General features: G+C 48.8%; 1 protein-coding gene across 1 annotated transcript; it reads right to left on the bottom strand.

Moving 5' to 3' along the window:
• Nucleotides 1-10,854: 10,854 nt before the first annotated feature.
• LOC142587867 (solute carrier family 22 member 7-like) lies at nt 10,855-21,304 on the bottom strand. Its single transcript, XM_075699187.1, has 3 exons — nt 20,412-21,304; nt 15,950-16,871; nt 10,855-12,010 (listed from the first exon to the last, which is right to left on the bottom strand). Exons 1-3 carry the CDS (start codon nt 21,252-21,254, stop codon nt 11,541-11,543), a joined length of 2,235 nt encoding a protein of 744 aa, XP_075555302.1. The 5' UTR covers nt 21,255-21,304; the 3' UTR covers nt 10,855-11,540.
• Between the last annotated feature and the right edge of the window lie 316 nt (nt 21,305-21,620).

Below are 21,620 nucleotides of genomic sequence, written 5' to 3'. Positions count from 1 at the left end.
AATCTCGCGACACCAGAAGTGAAAGTCAAATTGTATGAACTATGTAGTCGCATAACTTTGACTCAGACCAAATTTGATTTCGACCAGACACGGTTGCATAACAGAAGCGACGTTGTACAGGTAGTCCCTAGTCATTGCCCTAGTCCACCGTGTCCGCCCACCGTGGCCTAGATAGGAGCAGTGGATCCAGTGCGGGCTCCCGCTGAGGCTTTTTTGTTGTTGTTGTTGTTGTTGTTGTTGAAAAGCTTGTAGCGCCACCATCGCCTTCCCCTGAATGAGCGGCGCCGCGCGCTGGCCGGATGATCGTAGCGTCGGAAAGCCTACTGCAGCTCGATGGAGCTTTGCCACCTACTTGCAGTCAATAAAATGGAGAAAGACCGACATAAATGATGCAAACGACGCAACAACGAGGGTGCGTCGAGCAGACGACAGCTACTGCGCCCGAGAGCTTGCCTCAACAAATGAGCGTTGCCGAAACAGCCAGAGCTTTCGGATGAAGCGACAGCAGCGCCGCCGCAATTTCCGCGTTTTTTTTTCATCACCCTCGGCGCTTGCCGGTCGGTGTCCGCTGTACCCACTCCCTCGTCCTAGTACTACGACCTATTGGAACTCCAGACCTATTCAGATAACTGACTTCTATGGGAGTCGCCGCGCCTACTTTCGTTCACCCGTTGACCGTTGGTGTCGCTTTTATGACCTGTTCGTCTGCTAGTATACGGTTGATGGGCGGCGTTGTAATTAGAATTAACGGGCGGCTGTTGTGACGAACAGCTAGCATAGTTGATTATTTTTGCGAATACAGTGACAGCGATGTCACAAGGCTTTGGTTGGTCACTTGGCTCCAACGTTGACTGCCCGAACTTGAAAAATGTTGGTGCGTGTAGTCCGCTGCTCTCTAAAATAGCGTTAAATAGCCGCTCCTATTGCCTTTTCATGCAGTCCCAAACAGTACATATCTTGCACATTAAGTAACATTGTTTCTAGAGTTCGTAAAGTACACAACAGTTTTACCGCATACATTGTAAAGTTCGCTTTCCGCTTTTTTACAAACTGGGAAGCACCGTAATGTTCGACGACAAAACGACAACCACTCATTTGAACAGTGTGTCGCGAGTTCAAAAATAGAATTACACATACAGCTTCGGATTCAGTGCGTATATATCTTACGCACCACCATTATGCTGCCGCCATAACACGGAGGAAAGCTTTCACTGCAATTTAGAAAGAGTTCCGTGACACAACGCCTGCAATGTAGCACGTTTTAAAGCACTGGGACCCCTTTTGCAAGCTTTCAACTCGCCTAGACACCAAGCAATATAAAAAAAAAAATCTATGCTCACCTTTCCTTGAAACATACACGATTAATTATTTGCACACGTAAATTTGGCGCAGCAATTACTTGTGACAACCTTTATCCCACCTTTCTTCACCGGCACAGCAGTAAAGTCTAATGTCATCTCTGACATTAGACTATCTGTAATCTACTCAAGAAAGCTAGCTTATCCTATGAATCCTTTAAAACAACTTTTTGCAAACTCTTACGGAGGTTAGGTACGGGGATATTATGCCGTCTAGCATTGCAGCTTCCACCTGCACTCGTTATTTACCATTCTTGCACCGCTGCTCCTCCTCTAACGTCACTTTTGCGTATTGAAACGCAAAAGATTCGCAAATCTTGCTTTCCTTTTGGATTTGTGAATTCCTTCACTCAGCACTAATAAGAGCTCTTTGTGCATGCCGAAAGGGCAGCACGGGCATTGGAAATGATCGCAGAAACAGACAGATGACTTCCGGTTAAGCCCTCAGTAGCGGCATATGTTACAATAGCCTGTAAAATTATAGGTCCCTCCATCTGGCACCAGTTTTGCTGCAGAGTTGGAACGTTTGACAGGTGAACTGTAGTGTTAAGTGCAACAAAAAAGCCCCTACATGAGCTTGATGTTCAGCGCACGTTCCTTATATCTGAAAGCACCAAGAATATGTGCCTGGAGTATACTATGCGACAAATTACTTAATTTTTTCTTAGCTAACTGGACTGTCGAAGTTGGCCGACCGGAAGTTCCCTGGGGGCCCTGGGGTCATGAACGCACTGCTGCCACATCGCGGATGCAAAAGGTCTATAACTAGCGCCATTCCTCCCGTACGTGCTATTTCTAGCGGTAAAACGGTTGAACTAGACCGGGCGTGCCGGGCGAGGGACATGTGTGAAGGTCTGCAGTTTAGTAGGTCGTGTCTAGTACACTGTAGTCGTGGCGGCTGCCACTCGGTGGCACTACTAGTACACTGTAGTCGTGGCGGCTGCCACTCGGTGGCACTACAAGCATGCTAGCGCCCGTCGCAGCCGCGCTGATGCGACAGAATGTGCGCGGCTTGGGCTGGTTCAGCGGCTCGGGCTTTCCGCACGATAGAGCAAAACCATTGTACCTTGAAAAGGCGTTACCGCCGAGTACTCAAGGTTCGTGTTCACGTTTGTTCTGTAATTTCAAGGAAGGAGCCGACGGGCGCCGACGAAACGGCGTATAAGTGTGATACACTTTTCTTGTATTCACTTATCTTGAACAACTCATTCGCAAAAGGGAACGACAATGGAACCTCCTGTTTAAATCCTTTGCCGTGTGTCAGTGTGGATTAATGCTCAAAATATGGAAGGGAGCGTTCACATATGACACATTTTCCCCCCCTTTAGTTCAGATAGATAAAAAGAACTGTCACAGCGCTGTTCCGCCTTTTCAGGTGTATTTATGGAAGAGGCGGACGCACGTGAGGGATCACAATGCCGATGTAGCTAATTAAGAACATTCACTAATCAGCTTTATCCTTTTTAACTTCAGGGCATATATGCTATAATTTCGGAACTGAAGCTGAGCAAGCCTAGTAACACTTTTGAAATAAGCGGCCCTAAAGCGCGCTACGAAATATGTAGGCGTTCCAGCTGTTTCCCAAAACCATTGTTGGATACGGACTCTCTTCCTGGCGTCACTCAAGTTCCCCGACCACATCCAATCACCGTCGCATTCCAATTATGGTGCGCCGGGGCGCGCCTACCACGGTGCCAGACCCGTCAGACCGATTGGCGACTCCCACCTCATGCTCCGCACGACGAGCTATTGTCTACGCCCCTGCTTGACTCTTCCCGAAAGTGCAACGGGAGGCCGGCGCGGTTCCAGGTAATTGATCTTGGTCCAGAGCAAAGCTGTTTTGCGGCTCTAGAAGGTCGTTCGAGAACAACCCGTCTCCTTCAGCTGCGCGCTTCCAGGCGAGGAGGCGACGCCTGAGGCAAGTCCACCCTCGGACAATGCAGCCCTTGGAGCGTCCCCATTGGCCGAATGTGACGGCACTTGCACGGGCGCCTACCATTGGAGGAAAATGAGGACACCTGAGCTGGTTCGACGATTGGCCGAAAATGACGTGACCCCGAGAGACAGAAGGGGTTAAAAGCGAGAGACGGGGAGGATAGTTCTTTTCGTTCTTCCAGCCACGGGCCGCAGCGTCCGATTTGATGCCGGCCGTTGATGACTTTATAACTGTTCATAACTTTGCGTTATTACTGTAAATAATGTAAATAAACATTCAGCTCTCAATATCCTCCTCAACGTGGGCCAACTCCCGCACTCAACGGCGAGATCTAATACCATACGTCGTGCAGTTCAGTGATCTTAACTGCAACGCTAATGAATGTTTAGCATATTTCGGAGGTGGGTATCTCGATAAAAGATGGTCCTTGTCTTAAGATTTCTGCTACACAAGCATGACTTCACTACTGCACGGCTGGGATTTTGCAATTGGAACACGTTTGCTTAAGTGAATAAACAAAAAACGTAGTTGGTGGATCTTTGTGATTAGCAACCTGGACACTTCGATTTGTCGCGCAAGAAATGTCCGCTTTTTCAGGTAATCTACGCAAAAAGGCCGAGTTGGGCTATATGTGCTTCAGGTAACTGAAAATGTTTTTTCAAAGTACACAAGGAAAAAAGAACGTAAGCACGAACGCTCCTATAAGTAATGATAAAAGTGATACAGAAGACGCAAACATTGCACAAATCACGATGCAAATTAATTATCTTGGGTACCGTCGGCGTTTACGTGACTATTAAGATGCAAACGCTATCTCGCGGCTGACACCGACGTCAACCTAGCCTCATCTATAAGGCAATGGTGCTTTATCCCTTCGCTAATGACACCAGCGTCACTAAAGAATCGTCGCTTACTCCCAGTTGCGGCGTCTGCAAACGCTTAATCGTGACACCTGAACTGATTTTTCGCTTCTTCGAATCTTGTAGTAGTAACTTTGTTGCACCGGTTGCATTCTTGTGTCTTCCTAGCTGGGTTCGATGTACTTTGGAGCACTAGGGACTATTGTTGACCGCGGAATATTGTAGTGTCGTTTAATTGTCAATTGAGGCCCATCGCGACGCTTCGAAGTGTCACGCTTCGCTGGAATCGTCCAATCCTTGTCGCCGCGTTTGAAGGGCCGCGCTCAGTGCTGCAGCACTATATATGGAAATGAGGATAATTTCTCCCTGCATGACCTGTATAGGCGGTTTTAGACCAACGTGCAAATCACGCGTCACCTCGGTTCTCTCGTTTTCGCGAGGACATGATATGCTATAGCATCAACGCCTGCTGGTCCATGCACTCATACTCAAAACACGTGACGCGCGTACCCGTCGCAGCCCCGCACACTCGACATATACTGTCACTGATGGTGTGTGGGAAGACAGCGCGCTCGACATCACGGGGACGTAGAGAGCAGACCACCACCGACTAATAGTGGAATATTTATTTCCTTAAAGGAACGGTACGCGAACGAAGAGAGAAAACAAACGTACAAAAGCCAAGAAAAAAAGAAAGCGCGCACAAAGCGAGAAACTTTCACAAATTGCGGTCTTGTCCGTTACGACTACGCACATACGGTTGTTGGCGCCTGTGACGGAGACATTCTCGATCGATATACACGTACAGGGACAATTGAAACTACGGCCTGCTCTAAGGTTAATGAAATTCGTAAGGGGACAGGGGAAGCGTATATGCCCAGAAGTGGACGGGAGACGAAAATAATGAGGCACACATGATGACGGCCCCTGTGGGCTCAGTGAAAGCGAACGTCCTGGGAGCGTAAATGTGGGCTGTGCCGGAATTCCAAAGACCTACAGGGCATTATCGAACGTTGGTACGAAGTGAAACCGCCCGCTCGCTAGCAGACGGTACGGTTGGCGCCGCGCGGACAGCTGACGTAAAGCCCTTTAAACTTCTGACGCTCCGATAGCGCGCAGTGCTCTATCCCCCCCACCCCCGTGCGCAGACATGCACCGAGAGGACGCCGCTTTGCAGGAGCGGTGCGCGTAGACGGCAGACTAGACGTACAACCACGACCCGACGGTAGTGCTGGCTTCTCGCAGGCTATGATGATCACTATAACGCGACTTCGGAACAGGCCTCTCGCAAGCCTGCCTGTGATAGGGAACTACTGCCGGTAAAACAAAATAGTATCATCATTTTTTCAAAGCTTTCTTCTGGTTGGGCGAGTACCTGCCATGTGCCGCATAGCTGCATCGAGAACCTACAAGCAGCAGCGCATGCTGGGATTGCCCGTCTTCCAGCTTCCGGGGAGAAATGCGAACCTGCCTGCAGGCCATGCATGCAGGCAGCATACGGCGTTGCCGTGCCCGTGGCGAGCAAGATATAGCTTCTATGCAATCGGGGACAAGATGAGCGAACGAATTAGTAATTCACTTTTTTTATGGTGTCGCACGGTATTTAAGAGCACCGTTTTACAGCGAAGCTGTTAGGCTCTCGTCGGTCGGCATTTTTCGTGTCCCTGTCCGCGGGCAAAAGTGTGGGTGCGGTTCCGGGGGTAGTGCAATACCGGACCGACCGACCGGCCGACCCGCGGCGGAGGTGAAGCAGGCTTCGAGCACTCGGCAAAGTGAAGCGAAAAGTGCGTGCATTCTTTGAACTCACGCATACGACATGCAGAACAGCATTCGTTTCAATACACGAGAAGCACAAAAGAAGCATCCGAGCCACATAATTGGTTTTAAGGCGCTAGTGATGTTAATGCAGAGCACGTACTACCGCTCCTCGCATACGTTTCCCGGTAAAGATTATTGCTGCGCAAGCTTCCGCGGCGACATCAACTTGCGACGTGGGGAGTTGCGTCACTAGCCTTCCGTGTATAAAGGAACCATCCTAGCAACTGATTTCAATGTTGCTGCAGCACTGCTATGGGTAGGCAATGCACATTTAGGACTCCCGAGGAGCAGCGTGAATACGAGGAGCGGCAAAGTGAAAAAGAAACGGCAATACGACTATAGCGGCGGTGTGCTGTCAAAACTACCATTACTACAATTACTTTATTTTTTTTATGTTACTAAGAACACTAAAGCTTTGGCAGCAAGACCACGCAATGCGAGCGTAACGGTTGCGACTAAAGGTAGACAAGAAAAACAGCTTAGCACACCGCCACACGATCGCGACGTGAAAAGTTTGCTCGGAGCCAGACGAACCATTTGAGAATGCGAAATTACAGCGGGCTCCGAGTGCATCGTTGGGCCAGAATTCAGCTCCGGGACATCGTCGACGTTGTCGCAGCTCGGTCCCCCTGCAACAGGAGAACAATCCTGAAACAGCAAAACGCTGGCCGACAAGAATGCTTACAGATATATAACGTCTAAAACGTTTGGAGCAGAGCGATGGAGCTGTCGCCATCTTCCACTTCCTGACGGATTGCAACAACCCGTCGTCTACGTCGCTTCTTATTCGAATGGCGTACGATGAAACTTGCGTCCGGCGCGAAACAAGCCGTTCGCGAATTGAGAACAAAAATTACTGGTTCTCCCTTAATCGACAGTAGGTGTTAGCATGAAATGGCAACCGGCAAAGCAGATTGGGCGAAGATGATACTAGCCACAACCTTAATGTGGGTGTACCGCACGTTCGCAACGGCACACCCCACCACACCACACCACAGAATAAAGAACCAACTTGCCACACTGTGCACTGGCCCACGTGTGCGCGATAGCCTCCTGTCACATACAGAACCTCATTGCAAGTGTCGTCTTGGTCGAACAGCCATCCGCTTTGCGCCGCACGCAACCAGCATGGGCGCTACCGGACGCGCCGCGGTCCTCGCGAACTACTGGCGGTGAAAAGAGTACGGACAACTCTGTCTCAGTGCCAAAAGATGACACTCAATTGTATAGCGCCCTGTATCTGCTTTTTGAAACGTTGGTATTGGAAATGAATAATAAAGCTTCAGCGAACTAGAAGTTACAGCTTGAGTGAACAAACATTAGGAAGAACTTGGAAGCAATATTTTTTTAAAATGTTGTTTGAATGTAATGCACAAAGGGTGCGAAGATCTCGTTTTGTTCTCGCAACTTAATTGCCCGAATGTTCTCGTTTCAGTGTCCGGATGTCGTCTCTGGCTTTTGGCACACGGTCACTTGAAGGTCGCTGACAACGGGAGCTAAATGCGTTTCATGCTTTAAAAAGTGATAAAGACACTGCAACGGCACGGATGAGCAGTTAGACTTAGCCAAGTTGGACCCCTTCTCTAACTGGTGAAAAATACGTCACGCAAGACCACTTGAAATTAAAACAGCTAACAACGTTTCTTTATCAGTTGAAATGTTCTATTTCGCAAGCATTTGACATCATTAATGTTGTTTCATTGCCCGTCGCTATTTCCCTTCTGCTTCAACTATACTTAAATAGCGTTCCTATATTGTGTGTATATTATTACGAACATGCTGTTTAATTATATGTGACTTTTATTGATTTTTATTTGTGTTCTTTATACACGTTTTCATATTTCTTTTCTGTATTTCTGCGCAGAAGTTATTGGATCGATTACATAAGTGTAATTTGGTTGCTTTAATCATTACTTGAATATGTTGCAGCCTCACTGGGGCGCTTCATCTATATATGTACAGACAATTGCGTAAATAAAAAAATATCAGAGGGTTTCTTTTTTCTTTCTTGCTATATTAGCGTACTAGCCTTTTGTGTACATATTACACTTACCAGTGTACGTTGGCCCTCCTGCTTGGAACACAAGCCTGCAGTATGACCTAAATTTTTTTTTAAAATGTGCTGTGCTGCCGTTTTGTGGGATCATGGGCCTCCACTATAACTTCGACTATTGACCCATACAATTTCTGGTGTACTTCATGCTTTTGACGTGAGCACATCAACTGAAACGAAAATGAAACCTAGCTGGCGCGTTGTAGTCGTTCCCACTATGGTGTGAGAAGAAATGTCTTCGTATTACAGAAAGTCGAAGTTACTCCCGAAAGGCGAACCATCGATGCGATAGCAAATTAATAGACAGCAATACGAAGTAAGGATAGTAGCCTTATCGCCCATATAAACCTGAAAACATTCGCTTACCAATTTATTAACAAGCTCGGTGTCGGCGCGCACAAGCAAACATGCACACATCACACCCGATTAGCGTGGACACTCCTGTCAAAACTCTGGTGTGAGCAAGCGCGGCAGCAGCAGCGAGCGAAGTGACCTTGGGGTGGTCTATCGCTTCAACACTAGAGCGGTGAGAACGCAGTGCGCACAGAGGTATAAGCAGTCAGGAGATGCCTTTCAAGATACGGCGCGCGCAACCGCTCTCACAGCCGTGCTAAGCACGCACTTTGCTGGCAGAGTCGAAGCCACCGCGCCCTCCCTCCCGTGCTGCGTACACGCTTTCCTCCATATATGGCGCGTGAGATTGAGCCGCGATCGTGAGTTTCCTGGTGCCCGGTCGCCAGATGCGCAATTGCTGCCGGAGCAGAACGTGCCCTCTCCCTCCCTCCCGTCCCCCCACGGCCATTCGCGCGACGCAAGACGGCGCGTTTGCCCTCCTTATTTATGGCTTTCTTCCTTCGCGCGCGATAGATCGAGCCGCGATCGTCGGCTTCCCTCGCGTGCTTTCACTCGCACATACAGCACACGACGTGCGCCGACGGAGTTAGTTTTCGATTATGGGGGCGCAATCGGCTTGCGTACGCTAGAACTAGGGCCCACGGTACTGGGCATGCGCAGACTACTACTTGGTCTGCGCTTGCACAGTACCGTGGCCCCTAGTTCTTGCATACGCAAGCCGCTTGCGTCCCCTAATCTAAAGCTATCTGTTATTACCCTTCGACTTTATACGGAACGTCACGGCGACGGCAAAAATGCGCCTGGCGTATTCATATAATTGCTATCGCAATAAAATTATGCGGATCCGACGCACTGTGTGCATCGACGTAAGTGAGGCTTTCTGTGGTGTTTGCTTTGGTTGACAATAATTAACGGTGATGTCGACGGTGAATGTTTCATTTATTCAGCGTTTAGTGCAGTAAGAGAGTGGTGAGTTGATGGTAAATGTTACCTTGCGTGCTCCACTGCATGCTGTTTGTCATCGTGGTACGCAGAACACACAGTGAGACGTGTTTGCTTTAGGCGTTGTCGTGCGCAATTTTTTTCATAACCTCTGAGAAGGTTAGTATTGTGATTGCCTAGCACGGCACATCGCATCGGGGTAGAAGTGTTAAACAGTACTTGAATTATGGGACTGTACGTGCCAAAACCACAATGAGATTATGAAGCACGCCATGTAGGGGGCAGACTAGGATTAAATTTGACCCCCTGCATGGGGTACCTTAAGGAGCGTTTTTTGTATTTCACCCACGTCGAAATGTGGCTGCCTCGGTCGGGATCGAAGCCACGACCTCGAGCAATGCCATAGCCGTAAAAATACCACGACGAGCACGGAAATGATGAAGTGCGACGCCTAGACTTTGCGGTGCTACGATGTCGCCGAGGCGCTGCGGTGCTTTAATGCGGCTGTGAGTCTGCACGCCGTGGCGTCAGTAGTCCGACTGACAAATTTGCCTGGTGTCTATTTTTCAGAAATAGCAGAAACGTACCGTACCTTGAATTTATCCAGTTTTTCCGCAATCGCAGTTGTGTCTAGTAGTATACTCTACGAAGTTTCAAGGGTTTTAGGTGCCGCTACCAGATGGCTCTCGCCATGTTGCAGCGGCACGCAGAAGTACGTAGCGCGCGATTGTTCCCTAAGGCGCGCGAGTGGCATCGGGGCACCGAACACGATTGCTTCTCCGTTGGAATTTTCCCCCCCAAATTTTGGGCTGCTAACTTGGGGTTGCGGTCCTTAGGCGGGTGCGGCCCTTACACGAGCCTAACAGGTATACCATGTGCTTAATGTCCTTTCTTTAAAGCATTCCTCAAAGATACATCAATTCTTGCGTGCGGCGACTGCAAAGTTTCGCTGCCGTTTCTGATAATGCGAGACTTGCCCAAAGAGCGCGTCTGCTTTCTGGCTTCAGCAGATTATCAACATTAGGCGTGACGTATACCTAGTGGTTGCGTCCACCGTTAAGGAGAAACTAATGTTGCGTCGACGACGTTCCTTCATAGTCGCATTTGCGCGTCTATGTGCTTGCAGGCGTGTGTTCATTAAACACTCGGTTCTTACCATTGCACCTTTCTGCTTCGATTAATGGAGGCTGTCGAGTGTGTACCACATATACATATACGAGGCCAGTACGAGCGTACGTTGCAATCTCGCGAGCACTCAACGCCTTGTTTTTAAGCTTGCGAGGAAACCGTCAGGATGGTGATCAAATGGGTACGTTTCTTGACGAATTCCACTGGTTCTAGAATGCGTTCGTGTCATTGCAATTTCAAACGCACAGTTAATGCAAAGTGACATTTTCTCGCAGTCCCACCCTCCAGAAGTTTGAAATGTTGATTCACAACTTCACACGATTTCAAACGCATATTTCCGCAGCCCCAATTTATACCATGTGAGGATGCTGCAAGAAAGCAGGCGCTAGTGAATGGGCGAATTGCTTAACATGCCCGTGGCGCGAAACTTTAGTGAGCTGCATAGGAAGAGCGCAAGCAGTGAACATTGCATCATTTTATGATCAAATAAACGCGAGGACTGAACCTGTTGTGTGACATAAAAGTAACTAATTATAATAAAATGATACATAACTGAGCCTTGCAACGAAAAATAGAGGCAAATCTTATACGAGTACACTTATTGCCGCGTGGCAGCAAATGCCAGTTTATACCTACGAAAGCATAAAAAATATATAACAGGAAAGAAGCACGCGTGCAAACCTGCCTATTTGTTGAACCAATAATATGATGGTACAGCCGCACCCTCTTCTTTCGTATTATAACACGTTCCTGCATGGTCAGCGATCTAGTCACAAACCTTAAAAAAATTGAGCCACGGCGAATGGCTGTCCCGTCATCCTCCAAACACGGCATGCTGCATTGTCTGTGCTTCGATGGTGCGCAGGAAAATTGTCCCCACTGGAGAATTGTCACGCACACATGACAGCAGCGTATATCTTCGTCATACACACAAAAATGTCCATGATATAAAGAAATAAACTATCCGCATGGTTACTTCCAAAGCTCCCACAGCCCTTTCAATGCCACAGGTACAGTGGTGCACATGGCTTATGCGGTCGCTGGAGTCGACGAAAGAGTTTCGTCGAAATAGGCAGGCGGTTGGAAATACGTCAGGGCTGCTTGGGAAACGTCGACAGCGAGGCGGCCGAGCTCTGGCGCCGCAAGTGGACCATGCTCGACGCTCGCCTACCTCGGGCGAGCCTGAGCGGCGCGTCGAGCATCCACTTGTCCCTTTCGGCAGTGCGCGCGTCGACCACGGGGGACGTGTTCGTGGCGTGGATCTTGGTGGTCTCGGGCATCACGACCAGGGCCAGGGTGCCGAACGCCACCAGCAGCAGCGAGACCACGCCGAGCTCGACGCCCCGACCCAGGCGAGAGCCGGGGCTCGCGAACGTCGCGGCGATGGCGCCCAACCGACTGCCCCCGTAGGCGAAGGCCAGGCCGCCGGCCCTGAGCACGGTCGGGTACATCTCGACCGTGATGACGCAGAGGCTGACCACGACCGAGTCGACGGCCAGCAGCGCCGCCACGCGGACCGCCGTCTCCAGGTGGCGCGCCAAACCGTCATCGCCTGAGGGATCTGAAATAGGTGGGGCCGAAATGGCGGTGGGCCTTAAAGCGACTGACAACTGGTCAGAATGTGTTGCGAGACTTTGATAGAAATCAAATGACCGTGATTTATAGTGATAGGATCGAGCACGCTATTCGCGATTTAAGTAGGAATTATAATTTTAAATTGGACGAAGAAAATCTCAAAATCCAATAAGTAGCGAAACCTGGCGGTGAAATCTTGGTACTCCGGATGTACTCTATGAGATTACTGTACGCAAGTAGACTTATTAAGTACATCACAATTATTGCTTAAGAGTGCAGTTTGTGTATTATTAGACACTCGCTCATTATTCTATGCTCCGGAAATCAAAAACGCATGCGTGGTTACGGCAACACGCCGAACTCCGTGTCATGTGCAAAGGCGTCGTTTCGTTTTCCATCCAATTGGCTTCATTTTGACTGGCTAACTACCAAAGCAGTTGGACAGGAAATCACGAAAACACGTAGCTATTATCGCATAAATCATTAAGCCATTCGGAAAACATGAATCGCAGCAACATCTTCTTGATAGACAATATCATACTTTGCTACAGCACGGTCACACTTGTCTCCTGCCTCCCACTAATGCCGGCGTATAATCGTTATCGCGCTCACCTATCAGTGTTTTCAGCATGCTTCCAGTGAACGACTACGTCCTCACCGCACATCGAAAATATCTGATAAAAAAAGTTCCACGGCGTTTTCCGCGTTAGCATTTCATGATTAGACACTGTGACCGGTAAGCTTCCAGTTGTACTAAAAAAAAATGGGTACCACAAAAATTGATTGGCAGTTCTTTAAACTCACCGGCACCTTTGGCCATAGTTGTTCTTACTCAACTTATTAGAGTCTGCCGGTACTCTCATTCGTCTACCGTAAAGGCGATGAGTATTAGATTGATTTGTGCTTCAATTAAACGCTTTATCATTCTAAATTTCCAAACAGTCGTACCATTTCAAACGCATGAAGACAACAAGTATCCGCTTACATACATAATCACTGCGAAGGCTAATGGATTCCGACTAATTTCCACAAGAAAACCGAAACTGCATGAAATGCCTAACAGCGCAACTTTATCGCCCTTAGCAATCGTGACTTTCTCGCCCATGAGTGGCACGACTGTTTATGCCTGTCGGGCGAGCGTGAAGCAAGCATCCTTGTCATGTCGTAATATCGATCGCTTCTTGATCGCCTGTCGGCGATGCGAGACGAATCATGCGTCCCCCGTGAACGTCCGTAAACGGCATGAAAGTAAGAAAAATAATATAAATAAATGAATACGCAGCAGAAGAACTGAAAGCTGGGCGAGTTGGCACCCATATTCATGTGCATACTTTGGGTTGCGCATGATACACACAAACACAGGAGCGCAGCCCTGTTGCGTCGTCTAGTCCTTTACTTGGTTCGTGTGTTTTGTGCGCAACTCAAAGTATGAAAACAAATACATTCCGGGCCTTTACGTGCCAAAAGCACGATCTGATTACGAGGCACGCCGTAATGGATAACTCCGGATTGATTTTGACTAGCCGAGGTTCGTTATCGTACAACGTTCTCGGGCACAGTTATCGTGGAAGTTGCTTTCTACGGCACTCCAGTTTCGATGTTCTAAACGAAAATGGCCGGTATTCATTGCGCTGTACATAGAAGCAAGCAGCATCCGCGTTGGTATTTCTGGATGGAACTCGTCGGATGGCGGGCTTCTGGTCTTGCGTTATCTTCAGTCGTCTGATTCTCTTGGTTAAAGTTTGTTCATGGATTTTTCAATCACTTGCGTGCTTATCTTGAGCAATTTCGATACGTATGCTTCTGTGGAAAAAGAAACCCCGAGAAAATCACTCAATTGCCGCGTCGTCCCTATAGTTAAGCAGTTTCGAACGCCTTTTATCGGCGACACCATCACTTGGCTCGACCGTTAAGTTTCTTCATACGGCGAGCGGGGTGGTAAGGTAGAATGTCGACCGACTGTGAAGTGCAAGTCGGGGCTACGTTCTTGCGGATAAAACCGTTACATATGCCGGCATCTCCAACGCACACATTCCTCTTAATGGAACAGCACATGATATCCAACCACTTCCTCGATTTCGGGTATTCGGGCTACACCGTTCTGGTATATGTGCCACCGGATGCTCCGGCTTACATAACACAAAATTTTGGACGGCGGGGTGCCAGTGATTAAGTCCATTGTTGTCATGCGTAATGAAACACTAAATCGCGACATGGAACATCCGCATTTGATGTCAGCTAAAGTACATTTACCTCGACGGAATACCACGTGATATAAAAAAGGCTTCATCATTTTTAGGCGGGTGGGTATGTGTCTGGGTATGTGCCTACTCTTGGTACATACCCACTGATGGGTATGAGCCACTTTGAGGCACTGAGCGTACACATCCTAAATATATGTAGATATACGAGTGTGGACCCATAAGTAATGAGAATTGATTCTTTTTGTAATGCGCATATATATATATTTTGAAGGATTCGCAAACAGTAGTCAGCATATTATTCTCCCGTTCACGCAATAAACTAGTCCCGTCGCTTTATTTGTTTAAAACTGTTCAGTGACTTCTGCAAACTGATGAACACTTTTCTTTCCTTCTTCGCCTCCTCCCCACCTTGAAAACGCTTCCCTTGAGGTCTCCCTTTATATTTTGGAGATTATTCGCAAGGTGCTATAGATGCAGAGTGTGTAGGAAAAATGACGTAGCGTTGTCATTTGATCTTTGTCCCAGTGTGCTGCACGCTCATTGCTGTCTGGGCGGGAACGTTGTGGAGCGCAATCCACTTGCCTGAGCACGAACAATGTTTTTCTTTTTTTTATATTGCGGCACACAACAGCTTGAGTAGTTTAGCGTAAAAAAATAGTGCTGGGACTGTTGGACCCTGCGGTATAATTTAAGATTAACACTCTCTGACGTGGAAAAAATTCCCAATAGCGAAACAACGACGTAGGCGCATTGTTGACTTACGCCTTCGCAAAACCAACGCATGAGCTTTAAAAAAAGTTGAAAAAAAACGGCAATGAGAAGACGAAATTCATTATTTACGCAAGTCCCCTGCTTGGCTAATTGACGGAGAAGATAGTGCAGCATGCGTGCCTAGATCGTGGCACTCGTCGGTAATAACCGCCCTTCCTACACAGCGATAAACTTCTATTCAATTTTGTGTCCCTTCTCGGAATGACTTGCACTCCTCACCACCATTCTTCCTTTGACAACGTTTATACGCGCCGCAGTTGACGGCACATCGCTGCATCGGAGTCTCGCACTGTGCAAACCCCTGAGTAGGTGTTTGCATTTCGGCCTATAGCTTACGAACAGTGTATGCCGCTTGAACATCGTACGAGATTAAAGTCAAGTCCTGCGCCGTACAACACCACAACGTTTCTTCGACGGACCACAGCAAAGAATTTGTATGCCACCGCCGTCACCGGCGCACTCACACACCCGCTTGGCTCACACGCACAACTGGTCGCCTCACACGAGCATGTTTGTCTGTTTTATAATGCCTTGCAGCAGCCTGAGCAGTGCTTGATAACCAAGCTACATCCAGCTAGGATGCTTCGTCTATATCATCTATTCTCACGGTGCCGTGCGTGGAATCTTCAACGTTCATCTGTAACACCCTGTGCATATATATGCCTACGTGAAGAACAGCTATCACTATCGCGTTGATCCCTGTGAAGACACAACACTGGTACGAAGATCGGTCGAACCGCGCGTGTGAGCACACGGTCTCCGAAATCTGCACACTCACTCGACTTCTCAATGTATTCCGGGTTAAACAAGCAACGGTGAAGTTTTGATCCGTGTAGTATGCTGGTCGCGCATTAAAAAAAAAAGTTTTCCGGAAGACTTATCTAATCACCAATACAGATTCAGTTCTGTGAGGGTCCCTCTAAAGCTACGGTGACTGAACGAGGCCTTACCCGGTAAAATGAAGCAGAAGGCACCGAGCGCCGCCACGAGGAAGCCGAGGACGATCATGCAGATGGCGGTGGCGATGCGTCGGCCCTTGCGCTCGAGCAGGAAGATGTTGGCCGTCACGGCGGGGCATTCGAGCGCAATCTGGCCGTAGTACACGCTTCGGGGCTCGCGGCTGCCCCGGAGCTTGTGGAAGAGGCTCATCGCCAGAATCCAGCAGCCGTACGCGACCAGGGTCCCGGAGCGATACAACGGGTTGGTCAGCACCTCCAGGGGCGACGCCTCGTTGAGCCCTTCGCTTAAGCTTTCACGTCTGGGCTGCCTGTCCTCCTTGCGGAGGGCTTCCAGCCGCTTGGCCACGTGTTTGAGGTCGGCGCCGTTGGTCTGCGCCGCCGACATCGCCATCTTGCACAGGAGCGGGAACCTGTGCGTGGCCAGGAGCCAGTTCGGCGACTCCTGGACGATGTAGACCGCGCCGATGAGCAGCGTGCTGGGGAGCATGTTGATCATTTGGATGAGTGCCCATTCGTCGGCCAGATCGTACATGATCTCGCAGTACACGTTGGCGGCCGAGACACCGCCGGCGATGGCGACGGAGCTGTAGAGCACGCGGCGCGACGAGTCGTTCACCTCGAAGAGGAGCACCGATGACACGATGATCAGGGTCCCGACCGAAACGGAGATGAGGATGCGCAGTATGGTGAACACGAGCAGCGTGGTGGCGAAGGCGAGCGTAGTGCCGGCTACTATCAGGACGAGTAGTGCGACGGCCAGCACCGGAGCCCGACCGACCCGGTCGGCCGCTACACCCGTGAGGGGCGTAACGACGACCGCGCTGCCCATGTAGCTTGCCGTCATCGCGATCAATATCCAACGTCGATGGCACACTAGGTCCCACTCGGCTATGATGGAGGTGTGGATTGAAGCCTGCAAGCATTGAGAGGTGGTCACAGTTGGGCGAGTTTGTAGAGTGATATGAGTAATGGCTGGCGTCGACGATAGAGACCCACAGATCACCGGCCATGGGTTCGGAATAATGAAATCTGTAACGCCTGTTGTCATCATATCCTTGGTGCTGGACACTTGGCCAGTCACAAACCCAAGCGGAGTATAATAAGGCACACCACACTATACTACAAGCCCAAATACAGCAGGGATGGGTAAACGATTTATAGAGCGAATCTTGGCCCGATGTACGAAAATTAGAAAATACACTGTGGTTTGTGACGGGTCAAGAATTTAGCGGCAAGTGGGCCTCAGACGAAACATGTTTACATTTGCCAGCGAATCGCCCTTCTTCTGGGTTTTATATGTTTTCTTCACCTCTGCAACCATGTCTTCGCCTTGGCTTTGCTCAGCGGCTTCCTCGCAGTGAAACTCCTCACCTTAAGCAGGGTTAGCAAATGTATCTTGCCTTCACAAGTGATATCAATATCTGTGAGGAAATCAACCGGGGACTAGATTGTAAAACTTTATTTGTCCAACAGATGTAGGGAAGGCTTTTAAGCCTTCGCACCTAGACGACGGCCTAGCGGCGCTTTCGGCCAGTCGGACGGTCTTCAGTTGAATCTCCGGATCGGAGCTAAGTAATAAGGTCTCCCATTGTTCTAAAGACTTTATTCTTCCCTCAGAGGGAGCCTGTGGGCATTCCCACAGTATGTGATTAAGATTAGCCCTGTCTTTACATAGCTTAGACTGGCTGGAGTACTGACCCGGGTAGTAGAGGCTGCACGACACCGGGCTTGGAAACGAGTTGGTTTGCAGGCGACGCCAAGTGGAGGCCTGGCTCTTGTTTAAGGATATATCAGCCGGAGGATATTTAACAACCGGGGAAATTCATCGCAAGCTGCACCCACAGTCAAGGAGGTGGTGCTTTCGAGGATGCACTTTGTTCAAGAGATCAGGGAAATCGTTTCCTAATCCCCTATTCAAATGACCCCTTTGTGTTGGAAGCTGTCATGTTCACTCCTATACTTGCATATGTTGGCTGCTTTCGCGCGTTTCGGTAAATGCGGCGTACTCAAGGTTGTTAAATTACCGCAACAATCTCTTTTTTGTGCAGGTAGCGTCTCCAGAGGAACTATTTCTTGCGAAGATATGCGAAGTGCGAAGATATGAACGACAGATGCAGCAAGCCTTTTATTAAGCATGTATGGGGACATTATCGACTTCTCACTGACTACGGTTTCTAGTTGCTTTTTTATCGCAGTGAAGACACGATAACACGACGCTTTTCGAAGAGAACCGAGGAGGAAGTTTAGGGTAATAGGAAGGTGAAAAAAAAAAAAACAGTGTAATGCGTTAAAGTGTCCTGTGGTCATTGCAGACATATTTAGCCATTGAAGTATCTCGACTAAGTCCTGTGCCCACGAAAAACACTCCGTACAAAATAACTTAGGCATGCTATAGAAGGTCTATAAACGTGTTTTGCGTTCCCAGATTGTATGAAGGCACTCTGAAGACTTGCTCTGCCTGTTGGTTAATTTATTTCTACTTTCTACAAATTATCCATGCTGCCTGCAGACTTCAATATGCCGAGGAAGGGAGGCTTAACAGCGCTTGTGCATAGAAAATTAAACGAGTCTGTAAAACCATAAGAACCGCTACATCAGAAGACATTTATCTGGGAGAACACTGAATGCAGATTATATGCACTATCCTAATTTTTTTATGACAGCCGAATTTCCCGGTCAACCGATGCCAATGGTGTCTGTGTTATGGATGACAAGTGTGCGTACGTTTATCATTCGATGTTTTGAAACCGACTTCGAATTAGCATTTTAAACGGAGGTGAAGCAAAACGAAGAATAATTGTCTCAATTCTTCGTTGCATTGGCAAACGCTAAATGCAAACGAGGACATTCAATGGCTTAAGTGCGTACCATACTTCTGCTAGATATGCTGTAATAATCCGCATAAATATTCTAGCTGTCGGGCGGACCGGTTATGGCCTAGTTTGAAGTCTTAACCATGAAAGGACAATCCATGAAGTTCGGTTAGTTGATGCTGAAAATCTCAAGCATCCAGGCGGAAAAAGAAAAGCACCTTTGAAGAATGCACAAAAACGACAGGACCAAATGTACACTGGTATTCGACACGTAAAACCAGTTGAACACCAGCGTTTGCCTATTATTGCTAAACTGGTTTTCCTAAACAGTTAATCTCAATACCGCACACCTGTGATGAACTATATATTGTTAAACACGACTTTAAGTCTGAAAGGTGAAGATTGCGTAGAAAAATTAAAGGCTGTTCACTTAAAACTCAAAATGAAAGAACTTCTAATAGATTGTTCAGGCCTCTCTTGAACATTTTGTCACTGGCGCTACACATGCCGATAATCGTTGGTTCGTGTGCACGTTGCCAGACCTGTACTTGAAAGGCTTTCATACTACGCACCTTGGCTAACGCTCAGTGTGTCCTGGAGCGTGGTATTGTGGTAAAATCTGACATGCACATGCAGATGTTGGCTCACCAATTTAAATCTTTCTACGCTTTCTTTTTCATTTTTTGCCTGACTAGAGATGACAAGAGGTTTCAAACGAGGTAAAACGAAGTAGTGGAAAAAGGAAGTATCATTTGCTACCAGCAATAAACGTTTGCGTGATTACACGTCTCAGAAGCACATATGACACGCAAGAGACTTCAGACGAGATGCTTCAGGAACTGGTGCAAACGTACTTAGAATAGCTTTTCTTTTCTACTGCAAGCGTACTGCTATTGCAAGCATAGGTGCTGCGGTAGAAAAGAATTGAGTAGAATTGACAATTGAAAAAACTGCTGTAGAATTGACTGACAATGCGTGCATCGCATTGGACTGCTGCAGAAAGACGCAATATTCTCGAACGATTCGGCATATTTCATGTGAATCGCTTTCTTTATTTTACAAGAAACTATCACTTCGCTATGCAGTTTTCGCTTCCTGAAAATTTGTTATGCGACGCTTCTGTGGTCTCAGAACCACATCACCCTGTCACTGTCTCCACACTTACCGATAGCCACGGATGTCACCCTCTATGGATTCTCTTTCTTTCACGAAAACGCTTGTGCCTAATGAAAACCGCTGACTCTACGATCGAGTTTTCTCAGAAGATATGTATGGAAACACACGTTTGGAACCCCGTGTTCCAAAAAGCGTGTTTGGAACATGGGGTTTAATTGGACATTCTGTAGCACGCATTTCAATTCAATACGCTATATTCCCTCAAAAGCCTATCTTTGTGAGCATTTCGTTGTGCCATAACAAGAGACCGTAATATCTAACATCATGAATTGTGTCTGGCACGCACTGCGGAACTAGAAGCATGTGCATGTGAGAAAATGAGGGAATCTTATATGCGTAGTTAGGGGCTTTATTCAGCCCGATAATACTCTACACGTAGTATCAAATCCATCTAAGTAGGCCAGACCTTGAGCGCTATGTTCGAACGCGTGTTAATGGATCGCACGTAACTGACGGACGCTTACAGCGTAGTCCCATCCCGCGTCGCAGGGAACCGTAGAAGACGAGTTGGCGCCTGCGTCGTGCGGCGCGAACGGCGGTTCGTAGCGGAAGCAGCGGCTGTACGAACCGTCCTCCTCGACGGGGATGCTGCTGTTCTTCCACACCTCGGGCGGCAAGTTGCCGTACCCGGCCGGCGGTCTGCACCAGTGGTCGACGGGTCGCGCCAGGGTCGTCATGGCCACGGAGTGGACCGCATTGCAGAAAACGGCCAGCTGCGTACAGAACAGGATGATCCACTGGAACTTGCCGTGACCGAAGACGAGGACGTGATCGAGTGGCGTCACGGCGCAGGTGACGTGAGAGGCCGAAGTCGTGACTCCAACCATCTCCGGCTGTCCTAAGGCGGAGTGGATAGTCACCAGTTTGCTGGGCGGTGATGGCGCCGTGGGTGCCGACGAGCGGCATGTATTCATCGAGCCGGCGTCTTTGGCGCCCACGGCGGTATCGACGGTGCCTAGCGCCGCTGTCTCCGTGGCACTGGTTCTTGCCGAGGCCTCTTCTGCCAGAGCGGAGGGAGCCTTGGGTTGCTTAATCTTGGCCTTTCTGGGTCTGCGCGCTGAAGAATGAGAGCTGTCGACTCGAGGGTCCGAGGGCGGCGCACCCACTGTCTCCGGATGCGCGGTCGAGGGTCCGGCGTCCGGTCTGCCCTGCGACGGGAGAGGGGAACAGACCGTCAATCTGCCGCGGCTGTCCTTCCCGCTGGCGGCAGTGGTGCCTGCGGTGCTATCGACGGCGTTCATGCGGGCGCTCTTTGAAGTGGCGTCGGCCGCAGTGGAAGAAGAGTTCTGTCGCTTCTTCTTGGCCATTCTGACGCTGTGTGCAGGCGCGTTTCAAGACTGGCTTTCGTTTCGTTCGAGTGCCGAGCGAGGTCGCGTGATCCTTCTTCCTCGTCAGAACGAGCAGCGCGCGACCACGAGCTCAACCTTCCGCTCGTTCTTTGATGGTGATAATTATGAATATTATAAGGATGATGAGTCCTATAGACTGTGGCCCATATTGACAACATGGAATCGGTGTAGTGATATATAAATACAGCGTTTGTGTTTATTGACCAGGTGCCTTCACCGAAAAAGTTCACGTAGACGTGACACCTGCCGAAGGAAGGACGCTCCACATCCATACAATCGGGGAGAAGATGAGCGAATGAATTATAATTCGCGTTCTATTGCGAT

The sequence above is a fragment of the Dermacentor variabilis genome, chromosome 7, assembly GCF_050947875.1.
Source record: "Dermacentor variabilis isolate Ectoservices chromosome 7, ASM5094787v1, whole genome shotgun sequence".
Taxonomy (NCBI): Eukaryota; Metazoa; Arthropoda; class Arachnida; order Ixodida; family Ixodidae; genus Dermacentor; species Dermacentor variabilis.
This window is presented reverse-complemented; position numbering and strand designations above follow the sequence as displayed.